Here is a 23,455-nt window from a genome sequence, read left to right as displayed (position 1 = left end):
CATTTTCCCAGGTTTCATTTTTCCACCAGCTACGGTTGGGATAGGCATATTCATCACTACACAGCCATACCGTACCCTGGGATGTCTGTACCACCATGGAAGCATTCTTTTCCCACATGAATAAAGCTTTTTAGCTATGGTATGATTCCAGAGGGCCCACTTCTCTTGAGGTGGGTCAGTGAGTTTAAACTCTTGGACCTTAGAGTAATTCACTGTGTGGGCCCACTTAGTTAGATTTCATTTTTCTCCTCAGTGCATGTACCAGGAAAACGTCTTGTATTTGAAATCAAGGAATTCGAAATGCACATGGGAGTCACTGTTTTACTGCTTCTAAATTGAACCAATCAGTGTCCCACAGAGTACCATTGCATGTTTCGCCTGGGTCTGTCATATCAGATTCTTGCATTGTATAGGAAGCAGAGATGATAGGCTTTGATGCATTAAAGTGGGTTAAATTAAATCCACTGCTTGGGGGGGTCCAGTCCCAGTCCCAGTCCCAAGTATGGGGGGGGGGTGGTGGTCCAGCCATCTACCCCTTCCAGGCAGCTTTTGCTGTCATTTAGGCTCAAGCGTGTGGGACCTGAAGCTAGAGGTATACAACACACCTGGACACTTTCAGTGGTATTGAGGGGAACTGCTGTTTTGGAAATGTTTGCTATTAATTCTGGTATGTCAATGCCTGAGCCAGAAAGGTGTGAAGGTGAGCTGTCAGCTGATGTCAGAGTGGCAATACAGGCAGAAAACAGACCTTCATTAATGCCCACATCTCACGTAAAATCCATTACCATTTGGAAGACTACATTACTTCTAAGCCCTCCCTGAGGGGAAGCATCTGTCTGTGGGGTGACGTTAATGGCCATCAGGAACAAAGAGACCAAGCCACTTCATATTGGCATGGTTCAGGCACCTGCGACACTGCTCAAAATGCAACTGGTTGGCCACATGCCACCAGCAGCAACCCTACACCAAGCCCTTCCAGAACAGAGCCTGGTCTAGCCTGCCACTGGGGGTAGTGTCATTTGCTGTCTTGGCCTTAGAGGTATGGTGCTGCATGCTGAACAGCTGCACCAAAAATTCGAAAAACCTACACGAACCCATACAGACCTGGTCATTAGGGGAAACCTCTCCACACCCCCCAGTAAGTCAGCTAACACCACCCAGTATTCCTGCCATGGTAGCAAAGGCCTCAGTGGAATACAAGGATCGTGTACCATACAAGTGAACCAAGTTATGCTGTTCTGAGTCATGAATTGATCCGTGACGTTCCTGCAGAACAGAAAAGAAAACGGGTCTCAGTGGGGAAAGGCTTGATGGTTACCCCTGGATCCACTTGTGGGGAATTTTTAGGGTCTTGCTGTCAGGAGTCTGAATGCTCCAGGTGTTATTATGGGTGCTCAGAAGAAGGTCTTGTTTAAGCCCCTCGGTGGGGTGGTTGAAAGATACTGCTTGCACAGTCTGCAGGTCTTGAGGCATTCCCAGGGGAGTTTGGCAAGGGCAGTCCAGCCAGAAAAGCCTTGCCAATTGGTTGACCACGTGTGCCCCAGTGGAAATTGATTTTGGCCAGGGCTGTCCACAAGCAGCTTCCCCAGTCAGGCTTGTTTTAGGTCAGGAACAAAAGCAACTGCAGCTCGGCAATGTCTCTTCATCAGGAAGATGCAACACCAGCCAGGCAGTGGGCACACTGAGAGGTTGGCCACCCACTCCTTGAACGTGAACACGTGCATGAGGAGAGGTACCCAGGGTTGCCCTTAAGACAGAGGGAAAACAAGAAATTTGGGCTCCAGTATCCATCAAACAAATAGGAAATCTATTTTGGCCCAGGCTGATAATGACATGTGGATCCCCCTTGGTGTCCCGCTCAAAAAGTTTAAGCTACCATGCCCAGGACAGCAGACAGGCTATGGCTGTTACTAGTTTTCCACCAGTGGGGCGGCAGCATGCCGAACAACATCTAGAGCCTCTCTGGCATCTTTATAAAATGGGTTGGCGAACAGGCAGTCTGCATCCTTGCCAAAGCAACCGTCTTCACGGGCAGCTTGGACCATGGCCTGTGAAATTGCTAGTGGGTTTCTTATGCATTAAACCTAGGTCTAAACCTTCCCTCCACAGACTGGTTCTGAGGTCTTTCTCATCTCTCGTCCCACTTGAGGGTTTAACCTGAGGACCTTGTTTAAGGTTTCTGGCCTCTTTGGGGGCTTTTGGTTGGGTGACATCTTCATGGCACCCTATTGTTCTAGCCTTCTGTGTTAGTTGGTTTATGAACCACCCCCAGTTGTTTTGCCCATTTTGCATTGCACAGGTGGTACTAATTAAGACTAATTGAAGGCTGGGTCCCAACCTTTGTGTGGGTGGTCTTAGTTTATGGAGGTTCGGAATCAGATATAATGGTGAGTCTGAAGCTTCCCCATTGTTGCTGCATCCCCTTTGATCAACAAACTGTTCAACAGCCAAGTGCGCTTGTCCGTTAGCCAATTCCTGAGCAGAGTGAGTGCAAATATGCAGTGGTTCTCCTTGCTCCAGTTTATGGACATCCCCTGCCCAATAGCCAGCTTGGGCAGTCAGGGAACATAGTGCTCCCAGACCTAGACTGAGAAAGACGCCTGCTCCCCAGCCTCCCTCCTGACCTTCCTCTTGATCGAAAACTGTTTGATCACCGCCCATCTCATGAACTCCTGTGACCCACTTGATTGCAGACTCATCAGGCCGTTGACCAGACTTCCCCTGTAACTTGGCCAGATCAAGGTGGGGAGAGGCAGTGGTCTTAACTACATCCTGGGCAGGTCTCCAGTCTGTCCCCCGACTTGTCTTATGTTTGATAATGGGAAGGTGCCTTGCGCAGTATCATGACCATTGTCTGGCCAGTCACCTGGCTCCTCATCAGGGTCATCCCAAATGTCTCCATTCCAGTGCGTGGGATCATGTATTAGGGCCTGCGGTTTAACGGCATCCGGAGTCCCACCCTGTTTCTCCAAGTTAGCACTGACCATCTGTACTACTTTATCTTCTAATCTCTTCTCATTTTCTCTATGTTTCTGTAAAGTTAGACCTTGCAGCATCAGCTGCATCTCTTGCCTTCGCACCTTCTCTTGTAACCTTTCAATGTGAGCAAGCAGTTCTTTTTGTCTTCCCATTGCTTCTTTTCATTACGATTGGCGCGATAACATGCACCCAACATCTTACAGATGATGCCTTTATCTTTTCCATCTTTTAACTTTTCCTTGTGCCAGGTCCGTGTGGCTTTTCACCCGGTCCCACTTGGACCAGTGGTCTCAGTCCCCAGCATTGTCAAACCGGGGCCCGGGGGGGAGAAATCCCATGCTTACCCCAATAAACCTCGACCCTGTTGTCCTCGGGCCCTGCTCGCTGGGCCACGGCCAGGCCCTCTGCTACTTTTTACCCCCTGAAGGAATAAGGTGCCGAGTCTGAGGTACAGAGCGAGGTCTATCAGGTTAAGGCGCTGGTTAAGTAGGTAACAATTACACCACCCTGCAAGTGGGGACTGTTCCGCTTCTATTCCAAAACTCCTTACAATCTACCCAATGGGTATCACTTAGTTCCCAGGAAAGTAGCCCTACCCGGCCTCCCGAGTGCGGGGAGAGCACCGAGGCGCGGGCCCGCCCGTCCTCGGGAGCACTCGAACCGGGCTCTCGGGGAGTGATTCGTGCAGCCTTCCTCCTGCTGCCTCTGCTCACCGCCTGGCGGCGCCACTGCGCCGCTGCCGGGCGGGCTCGGGCCCCGCCGAAGGGAAGGCGCGACGCCGACCGAAGCACCGCCCCGCCGCCGGCGTCGCCGCCCCGCGGGGCGTCACATCTGCTAACCGCGCGGGGTAAGGCTGGTTGTCGGGCGAAATCGGGTGCGGCGGATCGACGCAGTCCTTTGAGTTCCGATTATGACCTGCGTAACTAAATGAATTGACAAAGAGAGCAAAATCTTTTTGATCTGCCAATCCTCAGTCGATCTGGGCATAAACAGAGGTTCAAATAACTTGGGGTGACAGATTTTGTTTGTTTGTTTGTTTTATGTGTTTTCTGATTTCACAAAGTGTCTATATACTGTTCTGTCTCTGTGTGTCTGTACCTTATGGCTTCCAAAATGCGTGTGAGACAGCACACCCAGGATACTGCAGGCGTTGCATGTGCAAGTGGATCTCTGTCTTAGCAAAGTGATAAAGCTGACTGGAATGACCTGCTCTGAATTTTTATATAGGTGTTTCCCTGTAGTGCTGGAGAACTTTGTACTTTAATTCCCTGTTTACAGAATGACGAAAAGCATGCAGTAGCAGGATTTGTTTGTGTGTATGTATGTGTTAGCAAGAATTTCTCCTAGGTAATTCAGAAAAAGGGCTTTGACACTGTCTCCCACAAGCTCTTGATGTACAGGCTGGATGAGCAGACAGTGAGGTGGATGGAAAGCTGGCTGAATGGCCAGGCCCAGAGAGTGGTGATCAGCAGTGCAAAGTCTAGTTGGAGGCCAGTGACTAGCACTGTACCCCAGGGGTCAATACTGGGTCCAGACCTGTTCAGCATCTTCAGCAGTGAGCTGGATGATGGGGCAAAGTGTATCCTCAGCAAGTTTGCAGATGGCATCAAACTGGGGGGGTCATATGCCAGAGGGTCATGCAGTTATCCAGAAGGACCTTGACGGGCTGGAGAAATGGGCTGACAGGAACCTCATGAACTTCAACAAAGAGAAGTGCAAAGTCCTGCACCTGGGGAAGAACAGCCCCAGGCGCCAGTATTGCTGGGTGCTGATGATCTTGAAAGCAATGTCGCAGAAAAAGATCTGGGGGTCCTGGTGGACACCAGGTTGAACATGAGCCAGCAATGTGCCCCTGCCGCAAAGAGAGCTAATGGTATCCTGGCCTGTGGGAAAAGAGTATTGCCAGCAGGTCCAGGGTGGTGATCCTTCCCCTCTCCTCAGCACTGGTGAGGCTGACCACACTTGAGAGTGCTGTGTTGAGTTCTGGGCTCCCCAGAACATGAGAGAAATGGAGCTACTGGAGGGAGTCCAACAAAGGGCCACAAAGATGATGAAGGGACTGGAGTATCTCTCCTCTGAGGAAAGGCTGAGTGAGCTGGGACTCTTCAGCCTGGAGGAGAGAAGGCTCAAGAGGATCTCATCAGTGTATACAAATACCTGATGGGAGGGTGCAAAGAGGACAGAGCCAGTCAGTGGTGCCCAGTGAACAGGACAAGAGGCAATGGGTGCAAATTGAAACACAAAGAACATCCTCCTAAACATCAGGAAACAATTTCTCACCGTGAGGGTGGCCGAGCACTGGCACAGGTTGCCCAGAGAGGCTGTGGAGTCTGCATCTTGTCCAGACAGCTTTTGAATGTCTCCCATGATCCTTGGCAACCTGCTGTAGGTATCCGGGCTGGAGCAGGGTGGTTGGACCAGATGACCTCCAGAGGTCCCTTCCAACCTTAACCAGTCTGTGACTCTGAAAAACATCCTGGTTCAGGCAGCTTCTGTTGCTCGTGGTGTTCTGAAAAATTTCAGAAAAATTACTCTTTTACTGCTTCAGAAGAGGCTAGGTAATGTCCTCCCTTTCTCACTTTTATTTCGCTATTCCTTCTCTTTCAGTCTTCTCTGTGGCCCCATGTATTGCAGCATTATTCTTAGGGCTGCTTTCCCCTACACTGCATTATAGTTCAGTGGCTTAAAATTGCACAAATCTAACAAAGTCAGTTGTTTGGCTGGATTTCTACTTCAGGTCTCCTCCATAAGACTTCTTGGTAAGAGCCCTCCATGAACATGAGTTGAAAAATTGAGAGAAAATCAAGATGATCTAAGATTTTTAGTTTTTAGAAATTAAAACTTGATGAAACATCTTTTTGGATTTTTCCTTCAGTTTTCATTCACACAGTGGTATGGTTTACCTGAAACTACAACTGAAGCTATTAGCTCAAATTCACTCCTGTGGAACTCCTCACAGCATTATCTCAGCAAAGGCATCTATTTTATTTAAAATACTTAGATTAGTTTTAAGCAATAATAAATCCCTTCATTTTTCTTAATTTCAAATATTTGCTTTCCTGTTTTTCTGTGCTTACGCTGCTTAAAGCATCCAGATTATACTGATGAGAAATATTTGATGGTGCTTTTCCTCGTATGTCAGTAATAGGCCTCTGTCTGCCTATAACAGCTTATGTTTTACTGTTAATCTTGAAGTGATTAGTATGCTTTAGACATTCTTTTCATAACAATGTCATAAACAGAAACTGTACTGAAGGCATGCACGTTGGTTACAATCTCCAAGTCAAACTCCTTTGTATGATGAAGATCTTGGCCAGATATAATGAATTCTTAAAACTTCTCTGCCAAACTGATCCTGGCATAGCTTCTGGAGCTTCATTTAAATTATGTGAGAGATCAGTAGAGCTCTTTAGCATCTGTGCCCACAATACTGTGTTTTCTTTTTCTGCCTGCTTATTCTGTGTGGCAAGTGTTTTTAAGTTATGCAGTTAACATCATCGCTGAATTCCACTGGGAAGCATAGAAACAATGGGATGGATGAAGAAAGGAAGTTTAAACAGCCATCATTTTTGCTACATTTTGGCATATTATTGCTATATAGGAAGATCTGATTGTATTTATGTCAGCAGGAGGTAGCATGTGATGTTACAAGATGACAGTGAGGCACAAACAGATGAAGAAAAGTTAGATTTTCTGTGTGGAAAAGGAGAGACAAAGAAATTCTTTGTTCCACAAAGCATTGTCTCTACTTCCAACGGTCGAGGCAGTCGTTTTTAAGCTCTGAGTACTGGTAATTCCTCCTCACCTCAGTTCTGTTGTGTTTCCAGGTTGATAATAGCATGTTGTCCTGAATTATCGCACCACTCTACTGGAGGAAGGGACTGAATGTAGCACTTGACACTGCGGAGACACTGTTTACCTTTCCAAACTCCATATTAGGGTACATAGTCTGTAGAAATAAGCTGCAGAATTTCGCTACAGCTAGGTATGAAAATTTTAGAAGAAAGCGATACAGCAGTGTTGTTCACAGGGGGTCAAAAACCCCTCCAACAGTCAGTTAAAGTAGAAACTCTAGGAGGGAGCCAAGGGGTATGCTGAACAGACAAACTGGGACTGAGGTACTTGCTACTACACTGCAATACAGCAAGGAAATAACAATCAACTCTTAAAATTTCTGTGCCAAACTCATCCTGGCAGAGAAAGGTGAATGGAGAGTTTATTCCAAATAGAAGGAGTAAAAAGTGGTAGATCTGTGAGTTGTGCACAGACAGAAGCTGCAATAATGATAGCAGGTATGACTGCACAGAGGTAAACTGTGAAGAAGAAAATAAAGGGTTCAAGATGGAGCTCTGTGGAAGGTGCTACAAAAATTTTAACAGGAGAGGAGTATCAGAAATTCAGGAAGCAGTTGGTCTCCAAGTCTGGTAACTCCTATCTGAGGAGGCTTCATTTAATGAAATAGGAAGGTCAGATGAGACTGGCATTAAGTATTTTCTCTGAGGGTTTTAGAAACAAATACAGGAGTCTGGCTAATGCTTTTCAATGCTTTTCTTTCTGCTGATGACATCAGATTTACAGAGACTTTTATTAGAGGAACACAAAACCCCTTGGTATTCAGTAAAACTGTACCTTTGTCACATATTGATTAGACCAGACTCAGTCCATAGTTCGAATGCTTGGCATTTTTGAAGTGAATGCTTACATCTGCAGATAGCCTAGTTAGGGAGTTGATATGAGCAAGTCAAAAACAGTAGAACTTGCAAGCCTTACTGTTGGAAAATAGGTCATAATGTCAGTATGTGTTAGATGTCAGAGTGTGGCAAGGTTTAACTGCTGAATATGAATTTGCTCCTACTCTTCACAGGATGTTCATGTTGCAATCTTAGTGTATCTTAAATGGCTCTTTAGCACCTTTTCAGGATTAATTATGTTCTCTGAGTAATGTGCTTGTATAGAACATTGTGGTAGTATTGTTACTAGAACATTGTGGTAGTATTGTTACTTCATTATTACCATGAACAACTTTTAAAAAATTAAGAGAGGCAAAAACAATCAAAATTCAAATTGATGGGTTTTGTTGTTTGGGTGTTTTTTTGTTTTGTTTTGTTTTGTTTTTCCCCCAACAGTTTCTACTCAGTCATTGCTTAAACAGGAATTGTAGCTGTTCAGACATCCCTCTTCCCAAGAATTCAGGCAGGAGGAACTTAAATGTTCCACTTGAAAGTACTTTGTTGCCATTGCTACTTGGCCTTAGGAATAACATAATGGCAGAAATCCTGTGTTGGACTTTTCTCAGTTACTCCCTGCATTCCTCAACACTCCATTTCTCAGCTACACCCCTTCCCTTCAGACAGTTAATTTTTTGTACTAAGGAGAGAAAAATAGTCCTGGATGAATAGCTTTTGAAAATACGAAGGTTCTTCCTGCTACCATTGCTGACGTTCTTAAGTATATATAGCCATTACAGAAGATAATATAAAAAAAATCTGTTCTATAGTAGGAATATACTGTACTGAATATTAAAGGAACTGATACGGACTTTAATGAGTGACAGATGATAATTTTTAGATAATCTAGAGTTTGGAATTAATGTGTCTGGTTTATTGATGGTATTAACAGTGTCATCTAGGATCCCATCCTGCTGTCATGAAAATAAGTATTGAAACAGAAAGAAAAAAAAAAGCTTAGTATTATTTCTGTTTTATGTTTGTATTTGTTGTATTTCTGTTATCTAGGATGTGGAGGAAGAACCAACAATTTTCCATTGTATCGACAACTACTTTACTTTTTAGTTCCCACATGGCAAATCTATTGCAAAGAAACTCCTCATACATATTATAGGTAGAATTCAAGAGAAAATTTGTATTTGGGTAATTGTTATTACTGTCATTGTAAATAAAAAGTGCACTCTCCAAAATTTGTGTATAAAATCTGAGAGGATTTATTCTTCCTGAGCTTTCTGGTTCTTCAGAGTTTTTTGATAAACAGTCCACTCATCAAAAAGGGAAGCTGAGTTTGGCTGTGTTTTCAAAGGTACTTGTTTAAAATTAGCTGTGCAAATCCTGCAGGCGTTTTGCAGAGAAAACTCTGCGAAAGTGAAGAACCTTTCTTCACTTGCCAGATATTATCAAGCCTATGAACACATGGAAACATTCTACCTAATCTGTAGCACATTGAGCCTCTGTATACAGAACTGTATCTAAAGAGTTATTCATCTAATTTTCTGTTTATGGCAAAAAGTTTATTGTGTTAATGTGGTTGGGGTTTAAAAGCATGAGTAAATGGATAATTAATAATGAGAAAACTCCTGTGTGGCTTAGCCTGACTGTCAAAGATATAAGAAAGTAAATAAAAATATGCTTCATTTCAAATTTGTTCTATTTTCAGAAAAAAAAAATCTTATATCTTAAAATGGCATTTAGGAAACAATTCATAAAATACGCCTTTTTAAGAAAATACTTTTGCCATTTCTGACTTTTCTCAATTCCAAAACACTAACAATATATTAAAACAGACTTGGGTTTTCATCAAAGAGTGATACTGACCAAAAAAAGCATCAGGCTTCTAGTGTGTATATGTTTTTAAGCTGACAGTGGAGTTGGATATACTTCCTCTCTTTACATTTAAATATGAATTAAAATAGTTAACACGTAAGTCCTCACAAATTAAGATTGGTATTAGCACAGAAAAGCAAGATAGTGCACGTGATTCAAAGATTTGCACCTTTCATAGTGATACCATTTGTGTTTTCTTCACTGGACAAGCACTGCACTGTGTTGCATAATTGGGATCGACTTTTCGGACTTCAGCAGAGCTTGAGATTCATTTGTACTTTTAAAACCATAGGATTGGACTTGAAAGAAATGAATGGAATCAATAGATCTTAAAATTTTGTTCACTTCAGGGCTTCAGTGATACCTTTTCTGTTTCTGGAAAGTATTAATTTCCTGCTGGTACTGCCATTTATTTACTATTACTTGACATATTTGACTTTCAAAACTGTGAAAGATACTCAGTGGTTATTTTTAACCACTGATCTGCTGACACAGTTGGCTTAATTTAAATAAGCATTAGTAAATGACACAAGGCACAGGCATACTCCATGTGATGAATGCATTTTGAGGCCCAAGGGTCAAAATACAAATACCATATTAGTTTTACTCAGAAGGGAGCTACTGGGTGAACTGGGTGTGAATAAATGATGGAACCCATCTTCTGCCTAGATGTTGCTAAATCATGTCCAAATTCCTTAAAATACTTCAGAGATGAAAAGTTTGCTTTCTAGGTAAACTAGATTGCACCAAGCACTAATTATTTGGAAGAAAAATGGTTGCAGAAAGTTTATACCTCTGATAAAGTCCTTAATCCATTTACAATTTAACTGTTGCATTTGGACACAGTACTGTGCTGACTAAATCAGTACTGATTCAGGAACTAAATGCAAACTTCTCCAGCAGATGTACTTAAACCAAGTCCAGTGGTTAAAAAAAAAAAAAAATTAAAAAGATTTCCTTCTTCCTTGACTGTGAGCAATTATACCTGCTTAAATGAAAAAGCAGGTGAATGGACAAGGCATATATCATAGGTTTTATCTACAGCACAAACACCAGGAGTAACAAAAACTGAGGAAGTACTATAATCCACATACTCAGGTGGAATTTAAGTGTCTTTTAAGGGCTTAGAGATAATGAACATCGTCCTGAAGAGGAGTACTGTATTCTACTATTAATATGTTTGTCCTACCCCCTCTGTATCTTGGTGTTCTCTACATTCGTAGAGGTAAAGAGCTGGTTGTGGAAGGGAAAAGGTAGAGAGAAAGAAAATGAACATGAATGTGAAGAAGAAAGAGATGCTTTCTTCTGCATCTTAAATAAAGTTTACCAACTGCTTCATTTAATAATGCATGTAAGCTAACAGGAGAACTAAAAGTCGAAAATAGGGTAATGGTTAAAATTCTTTATTTGGCACTAATGAAAAATCTGGAGAAAGAAACATGAAAAATATTGTTCCTAAATGCTTTTAAAATATAGTAATTGTAAATAGGTATTTTAATCATAATGGAGAAAGGAGTGAAATAAAATTGTGGGTTTTTTTAAATAGGCAGTGTATTGCTTTATCACTCTATAATTGATTTCTATACTTAATTGTAATCCAAGAGGAGAAAATAGTATGAAATTGACCTCTGCACAGAAGAAACTCTTTGGAAGCCTTGTGGCTCCCTTTTCTACAATGTGCAAAGGACACTTTCCTTTATTTCTATTTCACAGTGTGGAGAACTAGCTAAATCGGTTGATTTTTGCCTCTTCTGTGAAAGGGCAAGCTTTGAGAAGAAATACTACCTGAAATCTCACAGAAGAGCTTCTGCAGGTTTTGGAACAAAGCTTCCAAGCCTTCTCTGCTTTATGAACATATGGATGTATGTGAAATTTTGTTGTGAAGGAATTAGTATGGTTGCTTAATTCTGAACTCTCTGATAGCTAAAGATTAACTGAACTTTTTAAAAGAGCTACTGAGAAGCTAAATACACACATATAATATGTATATCATGCACTAGTCTAGAGCCTGTCCTCCCTTTCCTTGTGTGCAAAGAATTTCAATCTGCTTTAGCACTGGTTATTTCATAGAGGCCTCTATGATCCTTGGTATTACTTTAACTGCCCATTTGTACTTACACATTGAGTCATGTGATAGTTTTGTATAAAAACCTACAGAAATACAGGATGGTTTATGTATAAACAAATGAGGGTGGGGAACAAAAAACCCAACACAATTTGAACTGGAAATAGCACATAATAAAATACAACAGGAAGTTACTCAAAGTAAGATGTAGCGCAAAAATGGCAATATATTTTCTAAGAGCATTTATTTAACATTGGCATTCCAGCCTGAAGAAATCTATGAAATTCTAGTCCTACTTATTGCTTCAGTAAATAAAGTTATGCAAATCATTTGCCATACAACTTACCCTGGCTGAATAGCACCTATTTTCTGTTGACAGGAGTAGTTTGACTTCTGTCCAGAAAGAGCATCCTGCAAGAATTATCATACCTAGTTAAGGTGGACAGGAGGGTAGTCCATATGTACAGGTAGAGATCCTTTCAAAATAAGAATCTGTGTTTTGTAATGGACATATATAAGGAGCAATCTGAGGGCATGGGATACCAACAGTAAGTTGTACATATTTGACTTAAGTACACTTCTTAAATATTTATAGCTATGTAAGTCATAAGTCAACACATGTAATACATTTTTAGCTTATATGGGATCAAATACAACACACATGAAGGTCTGAATCATGTTGCTGCTGTTATTGAAATATCTTATATTGGTGCTGAAGTGGAGAAATGTGCTGGGGTTTGCTGTGGTTATTTTTAAGAGACAGAGCTCTCTGTCTATCAGCAAAAGCCATGATGAAATTCTGTATTTTATGTCAAGTAATCCTTTTTTGTCTTTGTAGATGTTGATGAATGCCAGGCTATCCCTGGAGTCTGCCAAGGAGGAAATTGCATTAATACAGTAGGTTCATATGAGTGCAAGTGTCCTGCTGGTCACAAGCAGAATGAGGCAACTCAAAAATGTGATGGTAAGTGATGTTGTCAGAGAACATACCCCAAAAGTGGTTAAGTAAATCATTAGAGCACTTTAGTAATGAAAGAAAAGGTTCTGAATAGTTGGTGTCTGATCTGAACAGACATAACGTCATTGTACTGTGCTTTTTGTTTCTTCTTCACAGCATCATCCTTTTCTACTTTGCTGTTCATATTTTGCATTAGATGGTTTTTTCTGTCTGTCTCATGTGGGTAAAGACAGTCTTTATCCTGAATCAAAATTTAGAACTGTTGATAAAGACTGCATCTGTGAGCAGCATATAACTGCAACTGAGGTATTAGGATTTTGTTTGTTTTCTCAAAAATGTCCACAATACTCTAGTACAGGTAGGTATTTTCAGCCTGCTGACTACAGTGTGAAAAGCAGATGTGGAATTTTTGTACTGGGTGTAAGAAATTACTGCTATGTATAGTTTCTGTTGAAGAGCCTGGGTAAGTAAAAAATATATAGGAACTGTCCTTCCTTTTTTAGATTAAAAAATCAAGTAGACCATGTTTAATAAGCATAGTTTAATAAACATAGACCATGTTTATTCAATAAACATGTTGATACAATTAAGAGCAACAATTCTGTATAGTTTAAAGTAATGCAGTAGAAAATCGCTGAGTTTTTGTGGGTTCGATGAAGACTTCACTGATTTGAGTGAATTTGCCCTGCCTCGAAAGAAATCAGAACTCTCAACTTCATCCCAGCCAGTGGGTACATTCACATTTAAATTACAAAAATAAGAGGACAGCTTGTTCAAGGCTTTGGCTTGTGGTTAGGTGGCAATTTAAGTATTTTACTCAGTATTCGGTTAGAAACAAATATATGGTTTGTAGCCAATTTTGGAAGTTGGCTCAGAGTTTTCCTTAGTTTTGCCTACAATACAGAATTCTCAGAAAAATTAAGTAATACGATCAGTTTGAAAATCACATTTTATAAGTGAAGGTGTTGCATTTGGTGTTGCAAGTAATACTGAAGAGTAAGGAAAAACAAAATATCCAAAAGTATTTTTCTCTGGTCCTGTCCTCCACCTTCTTCGGGTTTTTTATGTTGACTAGTTTCAATTTCTGCTCAGTACCCAATAGTATTCCTGGCTTGAGTTTTTCTAGGGGAAACCTGGCTATATCTTGTTAAACCCTTCCAAGAAACAGTTTGCAAGAAATAGAGCTGCAACCATAGAAACAGAGCTTTTCTTACCATGGTTGAGGAGAAACCGCAGCAGCTTGTCAATGTGTCTGTGCATGTGCACGTGTATATCTACCTAACCATATACAAGAGTGTGCTGATAGGTATCCAGCATACGCACAGAGGTTTAGGGCTCTGCAGGGAGCAATTACGTTCACAGGGAAAGCAGGTCCGTTTGAACAACTTTAGAAGTAAGTGAACACGAGGAGCTTTGCTGAGACACTGGGAAAAAGAATGTCTCCATACCTTGAAGACAGTAAGTAGAACAGTAGAAGAGTTGTAGAGCAATAGAACAATAATGGCACCATCTCCACAGCCTTCTGCAGGTTCCAGGGAGAAACCAGAAGGCACCAAGTGGAGTGAAGAATCCTACAAAAGGAAGATGACTGAAAGCGGAATTTGTAATCAGAGCCACTTTCCTTGGGAGAATTAAATCCAAGGCATTTCATCTACCCTGTGCTGCATGGCAACCTGTGAGGAACAGGGCTAAGCATAAAGTGGGCAGCACAACCTATTAAAATCTTTAATTTTTTGTGGGGGACAGAATGGGAATGTAACCATAGGCAAGAGGTAGTGGGATTTTTCTTACTAGGGAGGCAAATAGGAAGGAGTGGCTGGGTAGGATACAAGAGAGTTGTAGGCCTTCAGTGAGGCATCAGCATATAGGAAGGATAATTGGAATTAGAAGAAAAGGAAGAGGACAGGGTGCTTTGTTTTCCCAGGAGCCTTCCTTTGGTCTTGCCCATGTTCGAAAAAGTGGAAAGGAGGTGACTGAGACCACGTATCCACTACTCCTGCTGTTTTTAGAAAAGGACATCATGCTTATCAGCTTGTGACCCTTTACTTGGCTTCTTTCTCCTCCGTACCTATTTGGAAAAAAGCCTAAAAGATGAAGCATCGCTTTCCATTCATTGCTAACTGCAAAAAACCCAGCTGCTTTTGGAATTGCCTGCTGCTTGATCACTGGCTCTTAAAATTATAACTTCCTTTTTATTTCCTTATTGAGTAGTAGTGGTCAGGGGTGTGGGGGCGTTAGTAATAGATGAATCCGAACACAAACTATGAACTTATATAGTAATAATCCAACACTACTTGCTTTTTTCTGATAATGGACTCTAATCATTTGGAAAGGTAAATTGGCAGATACCATTAACAATTACATGCAACTTACTTTATGACTAAGTGTTTATAACAATGTCTAGCACTACTATCAGGTCAGAAACATGGTGCTGTACTGATGTGGATCTATAACTTAAGCACCAGAGCTAACTTGCATCCTACCAGCTCAGAGCACAGGCACAGCGAACTTAACAGCTACCTATACCCACCTTAAATCTGACATATACCTGACATGATTAATTTTGTTAGTATCTTAATGCTGTCATTAGCTTCTAAGCAATGTAATTCTGCAATGGTTACACAACATTTAGGAAGTGAATAAACATCTACTGTTTGCAATTGTCTTTGCATAACTGGCTATTTTTACCATCATTTTCTGTTATGTGGGATATCAAGCAATACGTACAGTTACCATGATTTTGAAAAATTCTAGCAATACAATTTATCTTTCAGTAGAATTCAAGTACACAAAATTCAGAAACATTTTCTTGTAATTATGCCGTTAAATATAAAAAACTACCAGAAAAAAAACCTGCAAGTGTTGAATGTTTTCCAAAATGTGACTGTGATGCTTTACTTGAAACTCATCATTTCAAAGCTGAAGCAAAACCAGCTCTAATTGTTAAACAAACATGTATTGTATTTGATTGTGTAGGCAATGTACAGATTAGAAATGTATGCTTTGTTGTTCCTCATACTGGATTTGTGTTGTCAGTTGCAAGACATTTCATTGGAAGGCTCTTATTCAGATTGGTATTCTTTGTATTACACCTGTTTATTTTGGCAGGACTCTTTCAGCTTGAGACTGTTTAGAACTTTTTACAGTATTAAATGCAATGATTACTTTAATGTTAGAGAGTAACTTTTACATTTTTTGATGAATAGTTACTTATCCTTGTTCTTCAGAAGTGCACTTGTTTTTTTGATTCTCTCAAACATGGTGTATTTATTATTATTCCATGAGACTTGTGCAGCAGGAGTAGGACAATAGTGATTTTGCCCAAGCCAGCTGTTGAGGTGTTAGTCAAAAAAAAAGGCATTTCTAATGTGATAAATATATCATCAGAGCAAAGACAGCATTTGGATATCTGTTATATGATGGAGTACCATCTCAGTTCAATAAATGAAGTCCCTGTTCTGATGATGTCTGTAATCTGCCCATGGCAGCGCTCATGCTTTACTGCTGTTAACTCTAAAAGAGCTCCATGTGAAGGAGACCTGATACCTCCTCTCAGGCAAGGATGCAGTTAAAATATATCAAATAGATGTTTTCACAGAGATCCAAAAAACACAGGTCATTTTGTATATGTTATGTTTCTGCCTGACATCTGCACTCCAGCTTTGATGCCAAAAGGAGAACTTATTCAGTGATAGGTTTCCTTCCTTCTGAAAACAGTAATTAAAGCATTCTTTGCATTCTACTTCTTTAACCTATCTAAAGCTCTGCTTTAGTTGTTAAAAATGTTATTCAGCATTTCTCCCTGTTAGTATCTACAGGAAAAGGTGAATGTATTTTTAACACATATCTGCTTAAAAATTTGTGATGCTTATGGGACCATGCATAATAGAAGTGAAACATCATCTGCAGGCTGAAATATTTGCTGTTATTTCATAGTTCAGTAATCAGTGGGTTTTCATTTCCTGCTTTGTTGGCAGCCAACTGCAGAACAGGTCATATGCTCCGGCTTTGTTTCTTCTAAGCCCCTGCCACTTCTGTCTGTGGCAGAAGTTAGGTACTAATTAGTCCCTGGTCACAGCTTCCGCACTAGCTTCCCTAGTCACATAATTCCCTACAGGGAATTATGCAAATAACAATCTGCAGTGCCCAGTTTGTACCATTTTTGGGGAAAAAAACCATAATGAAACTGTTACTTGTCCGTTTCCCCATGCTTCACAGCAAAGGTGGTAATGCCAAAATTATACCAGTGTAGGACCATGCTTGCATTATTGGAAGAATGGAGCAGAGAATGAAAGCCAAGCCCTGGTTTTATTCAGGCTTTGTTTTTTTAATAAAGGCTTTGAGAGTTCATAATCTCTCAGTGTGAGATTTATAGGATAAAACTATAGGCAGGTCTTCAAACAATTACACTTTCAGTTAGTGGGACTGGTCATCTGAGTGAAGTTACATCGTGTTTATATATGGATTGGGCCATTGGGAAGGATATAAGGAATTGGTCTCCTATAAGTTAGAACCTGTGTACAGAGAAATTACTTAATAGAAACTGCATTGTTTTAATGAAGTTTTTTTATTTAAAACATTATATAGAAGTTATGCAGTGTGGAGCTTTAAGTATGGAAAACCAGAATAAATATTACTTGCTGGCTACAAAGGACAAAATCCAAGTTGGAGTCAGTAACCAGGCAAGGCTCCAATGTTCAGAGGCAGAGGCTGGAATCTTACACTAACTGTTCAGACCTTCTTTATTTAACAGCAAGTCTTCTACTTAAGAAGGGGGAATTTGAGATCCCCTGCTATATCCTTTGTCCTTAAACATCCAGATGCATTTTGTGGATTAGAGTTTTTTCTCCAGTTATTTGTCCTGGAAATAATAGCTATTGTTAGAATAAGTAGGAATGTTCATGTTGTGCTTTTTGTGGCGTGATGGATTTTGCTAGAACTGTACTAAGCAATAAACATTGCTTTGCTAGTCTATTTACTTGCATTATATTCCTGTGTTTCTTTTTTAAAAAAAATTAGTAAAAAGGCATATATTCAGCTTACTGGATTTATTTTGAGCCTCAGATTACAGTTTACTGACACTGACCTTTCAGAAATTAATGGCAATTGTATATCAGTAGAGAAGGTTTAAAGCATTTCCAAAACACATGAGAACAACTTGGATGTGTAACTGTGTCTGTATGCCCTCATGTAGAAATGCAACTAGGTAGCTTAGGCTATTTGGGAAAATATTACCTTAAAAATTAATCCAGCTCATGGTTCAACGTTACTGATTTTATCTATATGCTTTTCTATATTCCTGATTTATAGACTTTCCACAGTAGTCAGGACAACTCCTTCCTGGGCAAGTCATGGAAGGATTCAAGGAATGGGCACAGAGCTGAAAAAATTTGGAAAAGGCCATTACAGGGCTTGTACCAAATTCCAGACACCCAGAGCACTGGTGTGATGTCTTAACTAAACAAAAGAAAAACCCCAACCCTTCTCTTTTTTTGGCCTAAAAGTTTTGATCTACAATATATTGAGTTTTCATTGTCTTTTTAGGAATGAAATTCTGTTCATTTTTAGGATGTTATCTTCCAGAATTAATGGAACTTGCATCTATGGGTTATTCAGAGATGGATTGTATATAGATAAACGGAGAGGAGAAATAAGCTTTCAGTTGTGCTTGCTGATTTACATAAGAGGCAAATGACTACTTATTAGTACTTCAAAGATCTAATAAATGTGTTCCACTTACTCTTCTCAAGTTGAAAATACATCATACTCCTTGACTAAACGTAGTTAGTTACGACACCATTTACAGTGAAAGGTACTCTAGGAGGTAGGATGCCTCAGATGCTCTTCCAAAAAGATACGTTGCTGTACTATTGCCATCAAAGGGCTAGGACTATATGACACAGACTAACTCCTTTTTTTTTTTTTAAATATGGCACCAAAATGCAAAGCACCTTTCAAAAGAAACAGTTCTATTTCTGGTTTTCCTGCTTTAATGTATAATTTCATTACACTGTGTGTTATTCAGATTTGATAGTACCAGATATTACTGTAGACTAAAACTATTTTCAAGGAACCCTTTTTCAGAACTCAGCAGTTGAGAGCCCCTTTTCTGGTACTTTTAATTCAGTTATTCATAAAATCCTGCTTACCATAGCAGTAAAAGTCATGAATTCTGGATGACAAGTAGCCAGCCTGGGTGTTTTTGGCAGAAGTTCACCTATTAATACTCACACCTGCAAAGTTTATGCCACACATTTAAATTGGTTCTCACATTGAGACTGGCCTTCTCATCTCCTGTGCAACGTTGGAACCGCAGCCATTCACACCACCAGTCTTTTTCACCCTGAAGACAGCATCCCCTCTTACTATCTTTGGAGCATTTTCCTAGAGACCATTAATTTATGTATTTTGGAGGGGGGAAGGGAGGAAATTGAGTAACTTTTTCTATCAGCCATCCTAAAAATAGCTCTTTCTGAGGTAAAGTCTCAGAATTTCCAGTCAGAGGTAACAGAGATCTTGTTGAAAGAATAGCACATAAAAGAACCAGGGAGGGGGAAGGGGAGACAGAGATTTTGCTCAAAAACTAGGGAAAAAAAGAATCCACTGACTTGCTACTGCTCCAGTAAGCAAGAAAATTAATCTTCCACAAGGATTCTCCCTGTTAGTTGGTTAAAAAAATGTTTTTCGCTCCACATGGAGAAGACTGTGGAGTCTTCCTTCCACTCTGGTCACTGCCCAGATTTCAGGAAGGTACCTCCTCCCGTCCCAGCTCCCTGTCATTCTTGGACAAGAGCCCTAGACAGTGTTAAACTTGTGTGCCTGTAGCCAGGTGAGAAGGATGGTCTCACTCCTGCAGCTTTGCAGAAGTGGCTAACTATTTCCTTCCTATGTCTTTCACTTGCCAGTACTACAAACTCCACCTACTCATTACCTCAATAGGCTTTGTACTATATAAGCAACTGCTTTGGAATTTGGCTTCCTTTGGCAGAAGACCAGGTGTTGTGTTCTTGTAATTAAGATTACTGCCTTTAAAGTAGCAGGTACCTGTGCCAAACAGAGTGAAAATGAAGGGAAAACTTCGGTTTTCAAGTGCCTGCTGGTTTTAGTAGTCAGATTCTTATAGATTCATTTTTCTTGTGGTTTTTTTCTTACGTATAGTAGTTGCTGTTGTACCTCAGTTACCAAAAAAACAAACAAAAAAATGCTATGAAACCTACAAGATTTAAGACCTACTCTCTTAAGAGAGTGACTGAATGAAACATATGTTTTGAAAATGCTATGTAACTAGTTCCTAGCACAGTGATTCTTAAATTTAACTTGGTCATGTATCACTAGTGGCAATTGCTACCAGCTTTGTGCCATCCTGTTTGTGTTTACAGCATTTGCATCTTCAGACAGTATTTCCGTGCTGGTAAATTGTGATCACCATGCTGGTGATGTCTTTATCAAAGTTTTGGTGCCTCTGAACTTTAGAATTAGTCTTGGAATTTATTTTTTGAACCACTACAGTAGTGATGAAAATGGGTAGTGTGTAGTATTTCCTTGAAATTGAAGGTGTGCTTCAAGGGATGGTAAAACAAAGGAGTTTTCTTGCATGAGCATCCAGTGACTCTGCCATCAGGAAGGTGTCACTTACCACAAAAAATACGCTCTTCCTGCAGAGTCCTCATTTTGTCCAATTTTCTTGCTTGTCTTTCTGACGTGATGTTTCAGAATGTGTGTGCATACAGAAGACAGTATTCATGTTTAAAAGACTTAGGGGTTGTGAAAGACCCATACTGCATGAAAGATCTCAACAAGGCATGCAGCTGGTTCTGGTTCTGGTTTGATTTACACACGTGTTTTCATTTAATTGGATTAAATCAGATGGTAAGCAGTTCACCACATTATATATATTGTCTTTAATATAGTAAATTAATGCAAGATTTCAGAGATTTCCTAGGGAATTATTTGGTTTTGATTTATACCATAATTTGGAATTCCGGAATCTCTGCAGTGGGTAACTATGAAGTCTTAAGTGAAAGCATTATTTCTTAGAAGTGTTTTGATTTAGCAAAAATGAGACTTTCTTTTGTACGTACTTGAGCAGATGTCTAAAATGTGGGGAATAGTTGTCATCATTTTGTAGCTATTTTAATGTAAAATTTAAACTTTTTGCGTCCTCTGAAATGCTTAAATAACCTTATTAAAAAGGCAAAATTTTCACTTCCTCTGATTCTGCTTCATAGTGTAAAACAAACAACAAAGGCCACAGGGTGCTTATATGTATGGACTAGGTAGGAAGTTTGAAGACATTACCTGTAAGATAAATTGTCTTTTCTACAATGACACTCCGAATGACATGCCAGTGGGAGAAGGAGTGTTTTATTCATACCTTCACTTTACAAAGAACAGTTTTCACATTCTTAGTGGCCTTGTGGCAAAAAATTTTCCTTCCAGTACTTCAATGTCCTCTGTAGATTCATAGCTAAAGGGAGTTCTTCATGTGTGGACCTTCCCACAATGGGGAGTTACTTTTTTAATATAGTCCCTGTGCATGCCAGATCTTTTTGGCACTCTTCCTTTTCTTTGAGTTTTCACTGTGGAGAATGTAGCAAGGGAGGGAGCAAAGTATTCATCACATAAAAGCCTCCTAAGAAAGAACACCTGCTAAAGTTTATTTCTCAAGCAGTCATTATCTCAAGAGAATTTCTAGAGTGACATATGAAAGGAAATGATAGGTCTGTGTAAAAGTGCAAGGAAGGGTCTGTGGGGTCCCAAGGCTTTCTTACAAGAAATGCAGAGTCCTTCACAGTGTCACCACAAGATAATTTCTGTCATACACTCTTTCTGATGCTTCTCCTGCATTATTTGACATGAGACAGTCCGGGTTCAACAGTCTGACTTTTTTGGTTTCAGTTTTGTTTTGCAGTATGAAAGCTAATTTAAATTAATACTGCATCCAGATTTTTACAAACAAGTTAAGCCAAAGTCTTGTACCTATGACTACCTTTGGTATCAAGCCATGCAAAACCTGTGGTATCATATCATTCCAACTGGAAAACATAACTCATCTCAAGCTAGTTAGAAAGTTGGCTCACATTTCCCCATGTTTTCTCAGAATGCCTCCCATGTTAAACTTGGGCCACAGTTCACATTCACTGAAAGCCACTCAAAAAGCTAATGTACAGAGGTCACTTAAAAGCAAAATTAGTTTACTAAAATGACCCTAAAAATATTCATATGTGTTAAAGGTAGTCACAGTTGTAGAATGAAGCGGTTACTTAAAATGGCTTGTTTGTATAAATGGTCATGGCATAGTCTTTAGTCTCATGCTGTTCTTCCCGCATGTATTTCTTCCATTCCAGTTTGCTCTGCTGTGCTTCACATCTCTAACAATACAGTCAGACTGCTTCCTCCTATTGCTTCTCATTGCCTCAGCTCCTCGTTTTACTTCCAGTTTGTGTTGGGACAGCACATGGTGCTCTCAGTCCTGGTACCAAGTGCCCTAGCAGCCCTTTGTTACATATAGCAGCTCATTCATCAGCTTGATGACATCTCACTTTATATGTATTTACATACAAAATTGTTTCAGTGTTCAGATGAGACCACTACTTTTAGTTAGCAGAAAGATTTGAATGGATTAAAAATATCTGAAAAAAGTAAAAATGCAACATTTGGTCACATTTGAAGAGCTTGGCCAAAATTCTTGCTTATAGTTCAAGTATTAGAAGGCCAGAAAGCAGTCAGATCTGATGAGCAATATTTCTGTGGTTGCAGAAATGCAGAGCTGTCGCGCTTGGCTGCTGTACCATCTTCCTTCAGCTCAAAAGCAGGATGTGTATTTTGGTATTGCATTGTAGCTGTTGTGTCCTTCTTAGGATGGTACTCAGTATGTGTCATTTAGAGGAAATCCCAGACTGCTCTCACATACTCTGCAACTTGAAGTGGTGCATCCCTAGAATGTATAAAGAAAACCTCCATTAGATGGCAAACAAAATTATTTGCAGTATGCAAACACCAGCAATATGTTATTCAATCTGAGTTGAATAAAACTTCATTTCAGAAGAGCTCTCTTTCCCTCTGTTTAATACAGTATGTTCAAGTGCTCTGCTAATTATCCTATGTCCTTTCCTTTTTGGATAGATATTGATGAATGCAGCATCATCCCGGGAATCTGTGAAGGTGGTGAATGCTCTAACACTGTGGGAAGTTATTTCTGCATCTGCCCACGGGGTTATGGCACATCTGCAGATGGCTCCCGCTGTGTTGGTAGGTATTCCACCCTGTAGGCTTTTAGAGCTCTCAAGGTTATTAAGGCAATTTACACACAGCAGCAGAACTTCTGTCCCAACAATCTAGCACTCCTCCCCACCGCAGGACCTCACTATATGCTAACTCACTAGTATCTCTGATCCAGCTACTTAAAATTCATAACATCCTCCTCTGATGATGATTGCCACTGCAACCATCTTTATGTAGATAGTAGATCCTTCTGTGTTGACTGTATTGTAGCCTGAGAATTCCTGCCTGAGATCTGGTTCTTTGTAGGAAAAAAGTAATTAATATCTCTCTGTTGTCTAGGCAAACATAGGAAATGTTAATTATATTTGTTTTTCTGACCTGCATCTGATGAAACCAAAAGCTAAGCTCTCTTTGGTTCTAAAAGGCAAACATTTCTCCTTACTTGGTATTTCAAGTTCCATCTTACATAGGTTAATTTAACCTTTAGAGACTGATATAAGGCACATACATAAACTCAGAAGACATTAAGTAGTGTATACTGAGGTGCTACCAATTTGGCTGGAACAGGTAATAAAAGAAACCACATATTAGATTTCAGTAGATTGCAGCTTTTACAGGACAATTTATTTAAAACCTGTTTCTATATTATTAAAACGATGTATGCTTATTTTCACA

At 40.1% G+C, this 23,455-nt stretch overlaps 1 protein-coding gene across 1 annotated transcript in view; it reads left to right on the top strand.

Moving 5' to 3' along the window:
• FBN2 (fibrillin 2) overlaps positions 1–23,455 on the top strand; it is a 176,611-nt gene that overhangs the window by 42,184 nt on the left and 110,972 nt on the right. Inside the window, exons 7-8 of the mRNA XM_052778267.1 lie at positions 12,437–12,562; positions 22,682–22,807. Of these exons, the coding sequence (XP_052634227.1) occupies positions 12,437–12,562; positions 22,682–22,807 (252 nt within the window). The remainder of the gene's footprint in view (positions 1–12,436; positions 12,563–22,681; positions 22,808–23,455) is intronic.

This window comes from Harpia harpyja, chromosome Z (genome assembly GCF_026419915.1).
Source record: "Harpia harpyja isolate bHarHar1 chromosome Z, bHarHar1 primary haplotype, whole genome shotgun sequence".
In the NCBI taxonomy this organism is placed as follows: Eukaryota; Metazoa; Chordata; class Aves; order Accipitriformes; family Accipitridae; genus Harpia; species Harpia harpyja.
Note: the sequence above shows the minus strand (reverse complement) of the source record. Positions and strands in the feature narration are given on the sequence as shown.